General features: G+C 39.5%; 1 protein-coding gene across 1 annotated transcript; it reads left to right on the top strand.

Moving 5' to 3' along the window:
• Positions 1-1,046: 1,046 nt before the first annotated feature.
• LOC139401859 (dexamethasone-induced Ras-related protein 1-like) lies at positions 1,047-2,472 on the top strand. Its single transcript, XM_071145847.1, has 2 exons — positions 1,047-1,371; positions 1,597-2,472. Exons 1-2 carry the CDS (start codon positions 1,101-1,103, stop codon positions 2,130-2,132), a joined length of 807 nt encoding a protein of 268 aa, XP_071001948.1. The 5' UTR covers positions 1,047-1,100; the 3' UTR covers positions 2,133-2,472.
• Positions 2,473-4,424: the final 1,952 nt, after the last annotated feature.

The following is a 4,424-nucleotide window of genomic DNA, read 5'->3' as shown; positions in this document are numbered from 1 at the left end:
AATATTTTGTCTTCAATGGGACTCCCTGTTAAAATAAAGTAAAATAAATAAATGCATTATTGGTAGCTGGGTCAGTTCAACTGTGCCTACCATAATTTGCTTATTACCTTGGTAGGCCTGAGATGTCTTCAACTGCAGGGACAACAACGTTTTAATAGTTAGCCAAATGTATTTTTCTTCTATCATTTCCATAAAAATGTCTATACTTCTATAATGTCCATACTGTAGCGCCCTCGTCCGGTCCACACGGAAAGTATGTGCCCGAAATACGAGGCTCACTGGGCTGCGCGAGCTCAGCTGACGGTTTTCAGGACAGGGTACAAGAAACTGAACGTCTCGTGAAACAGAAAATGGGCAAAGGACGGTCTATGTTAATTTCTTATTGGCAGTGAAACATGTTGACATGAAACATGAAAATTAATTACAAATGTTGCGTAATATTTATTTATATTATTATTTGCACACAGAGTGATCAATATTACCATAATCACCAAATTAATAACACTATGTTCTTGAGTATGTGTCCTGTTTATTGTGTTTTACTTGAATGCAAATCCTTGTAATGCATGGTGGATGTAAACATGGTTATGTGTTACGCCGTCACCAAAAGAGGTTACCTACACTTTATGCATGTATATATTTTCAGTTTTTTTTTTATAAAACACTGCACTATGATGAATTGTCAGTAAAAATATATCTGCCGAAGTTTAACTCGTTAACAGTTTCTGCGAAATTGGTGTTACGTGAAAGAGTACACGGTTGCATTTTACGCATACTTTACACAGGGTTTTTAAACCCATTTATTTCTCAAAATGATTTATATACTTTACTCTGTCCGCTCAGATACAGACTCACGTATAAACAGGCGCAAAGTCATAACTACAGCCTCTCTCTCATATGATCTATGCATTCTCCCCTCAGACCGATGCGTAATTGCATGACGCACCGGGGAGGAGTGTGGTAGGCATCGCCTATATATACCCAGTCCCGCTCGCTTCAAACTCAGCAAAGTAGCAGCGCTTACAAAGAGGCAGGATCCCCCTCATTCAGCATCTCGCTCTCCTACCAAAGACATTTGTCGGTGCGCAAAGCTCGCAATTATGATTAAAAATATATCTCCTTCCGAGAACGAGTTTAACATCCCGGCCAAAAACTGCCACAGGATGGTGATTCTAGGATCCACAAAAGTTGGCAAGACGGCAATCATCTCTCGGTTTCTGAATAAAAAAGTCGACGACCAGTACACGCCAACAATCGAGGACTTTCATAGGAAATTATACAGCATTCGGGGAGATGCGTACCAGTTGGACATTCTGGACACCTCTGGAAACCATCCTTTCCCCGCTATGAGGAGGCTCTCTATCCTTACTGGTAAGCTTAACTGTGAACGAATGAAACAGACAAATGCCTTTATGCAAAACTGAATCCTAATATTAAGCTTCATTCTGCAAATCACTTTCTATGAGAATAATATGTAAATTTAGCTTCACTAAAATGCATGCTTATGCGTAACGCAAAACTTGTGCTGTGCATTATGGAAAGTACATTGACTTTTGAGCTGTGATATTAATGTTCCTTCCATTTCTCTCTCCGTAGGTGATGTTTTTATCTTGGTGTTTAGTCTGGATAACAGAGACTCATTCCAAGAGGTCCAGCGCCTGAAGCGTCAAATTTACGAAACCAAGTCCTGCCTGAAAAACAAAACCAAGGAGAACGTAGATGTCCCGATAGTTATCTGTGGGAACAAGTGTGACCGGGAGTTTAACCGGGAGGTTCAGAATGAGGAGATTGAGAAGCTGGTGGCTGGTGATGAACAGTGTGCCTACTATGAGATCTCTGCAAAACGGAACACTAATGTCGAACAGATGTTTCAGACTCTTTTTACCATGGCTAAACTGCCCAACGAGATGAGCCCGGACTCTCACCGCAAAGTTTCCTTACAGTTTTGCGAAGTACTGCAAAACAGCAGAAGAAAATCTTTCAGAAATAAGAAATTCAAAGACGGCGAGGCATACGGGATTGTGGCAACGTTTGCGCGCCGACCAAGCGTGCAAAGTGACTTAATGTATATCAAAGAGAAAGCTACTGGCTGCAGCCAGGGAAAAGAGAAAGACAGATGCACCATCTGCTAAGGACTCACTTGACAATGCACATGGAGACATGTTACGAGATGTTCTATACAGCGATGGAGATGATACCCGCCAGGCTTCATGCCAGTGTGCTGAGTCCAGGATAAGGAAGCACGCCAAGACGCAGTGACAGCCAGGGGTGTATGTCCCAAACCACGCGAGAAGGCATGGTCATTGTCAGATATTTATCTGTGGAGTCAGGGTGATCAAATGTGATATGGCTTCAGAGAACCTCTAGTGGTCTTGTTACTATAGCTACATGCTGTAAAATGACATTACTGAATGGAGAATGAAGCCTACACTTGTGGGGTGGCATTTGTTTACATTTTATTTTTTCACACGGAACTGAACTTGAATGTTAATTGCATACTTAACACATATGAATGCTTATCCTTATGTCATCGTTGACTTTTTACAAAAAATAAACATGGAGAAAATAAAATGATCAATTTGAAACATATCCATCCCTATGTCTGTCATCTTTTTGAACATTGGTAAAGCATATTCCATGCCCTTTCAGTGATACTTATACCATTAGCTAAACAAGTAGCCTGTACCTAATTTATGAAATATATACTTTCTGAGAAGAGTTAGGCATATGGTAGCTAGCAGATTGATTTTTCCATTTAGGCCAACAAGCTATTAACATGTAATTCATGAAAAATAACAGCGCACTTAATGTGGCCAATGCTACAATCTTACTAAGAAACTGAGTAAAGACAAGTCACAAGGAATTAAAACAAAGGTTTAATTTTAGGCCTACTGCATTGACAATCTGCAGCACGCAATCTGAATAGCACACCAACAAAACCATGACATCAAATAATCATCCACTGCATATACAAACTTGAGAGGGCATTATAAATCAGTATGGATAATACATTTTTTACAAAGTAAAAATGGGACATTTTACAATACAACAAGATAATGCCTGAAGGTAGTGTTATAGTGAAATAACATGTTTTCTGGTGGTTTTGACAAACGGGATGAGTTCAAGTTATACTGCATGAGTTGTTAGATTTGAAAGGCAAATGAGAACACGGAGCCAAGAGATGGAATCCCCCAAAATAATCTATATAAACAAGATCATTTCTCACGATTTCAAATGTATGGTCATTTTCTCAGTCCTCTAAATATAAAAATATATAATTTTCAGTACATGTGTGTTCCTCTCCAAGTGTCTCCTGAATTCAGTTAGTTTCTTTAGTACTGTCAAATATCCCTCACGACGCTTTGGGAACCTCAAACATACACAAACTCTTGTATTTCTGCAGTAGCTGATTCTTGGTGCGGACTTGCTCCCGCAGCGTCTCTAGTTCATGCTGCTGCTCCGACAGGCTCATGTCAATTCCGGGCATGGCTCCGATTTGCTCGCGCGCTTCCTGAATCCTTGTCTTAAACTTGACCAGTTCTTGATGGACATCTTGACTATCTTTGTCCATGCTTTCGACATAGATGGACAAAGAAGTACACGTTGGTTAAAGCATATTATTTTTTACAAAACACAAACATAATTTAACCAAATTGTTGCTGCTTCTCAAGATTAGACTATTGAACTGCAACTAGCAAGCTGGCTAACGTTAGCGTCATAACACGTTCTACCAAACCAGGACAAATATATGCATAAACTCTCCCCGGTAATAAACACACTATAGAAATACATGTCAAATTAAAGACTTACCATTTTATAACGTCATGAACCAAAGGGAGAAAAGAGCAATCATCGTTCTCACTTCCTTGCTTTGGTTGATTCGTCGCCATCCCGGTCGATGCGCATTGACTGGCGCCTACAATTTACATCATCAACCAGTGGCAACCATAGACTTATATAGACATCGCATCATTGTACAGTATCTGTCCCATTATGGCATCTGTGAGAGCACTGAAAATATTATCGGTATACTGACAATGTATGTCTCTCCGCCCTAACAATGGCATCCCTTTCTTTTGATTGGTAAATACATTTAATTATTGTAATAATTTTCTAAATATTCAATGAGGGTTGTTGACGTCAGCTGCCTGTATTCAATAGAGAGAGATACTAGCCTCATGCCATGAATATGCATAGCCATCTCGAGACAACTCCTATATAAAGTGTTTTTTTCTCAAAGTTGCCGTGATGTCAGGTGTCATACTTATGTCAGTACACCCGTAACAACTTATGCATTATAAAACTTCTATTAGATCAAATTAATACATTAATTGTCAATAAATTTGACACTCATTGTCATTGACCTCCATACAAAAATACCTTGCTTGATGGGCAAAACAATGAAAAAACGCCACCTCCTGGAG

The sequence above is a fragment of the Oncorhynchus clarkii genome, unplaced genomic scaffold (genome assembly GCF_045791955.1).
Source record: "Oncorhynchus clarkii lewisi isolate Uvic-CL-2024 unplaced genomic scaffold, UVic_Ocla_1.0 unplaced_contig_335_pilon_pilon, whole genome shotgun sequence".
NCBI lineage: Eukaryota > Metazoa > Chordata > Actinopteri > Salmoniformes > Salmonidae > Oncorhynchus > Oncorhynchus clarkii.
The sequence above is the reverse complement of the archived record's forward strand: the minus strand, read 5'-3'. Positions and strand labels throughout refer to the sequence as shown.

Excerpts from the sequence above, each read along its gene's own strand:
- LOC139401859 (XM_071145847.1), top strand. The coding sequence starts at position 1,101 with ATGATTAAAAATATATCTCCTTCCGAGAACGAGTTTAACATCCCGGCC. Across the intron at positions 1,372-1,596 it reads GAGGCTCTCTATCCTTACTG|GTGATGTTTTTATCTTGGTG; the intron begins GTAAGCTTAACT and ends CTCTCTCCGTAG.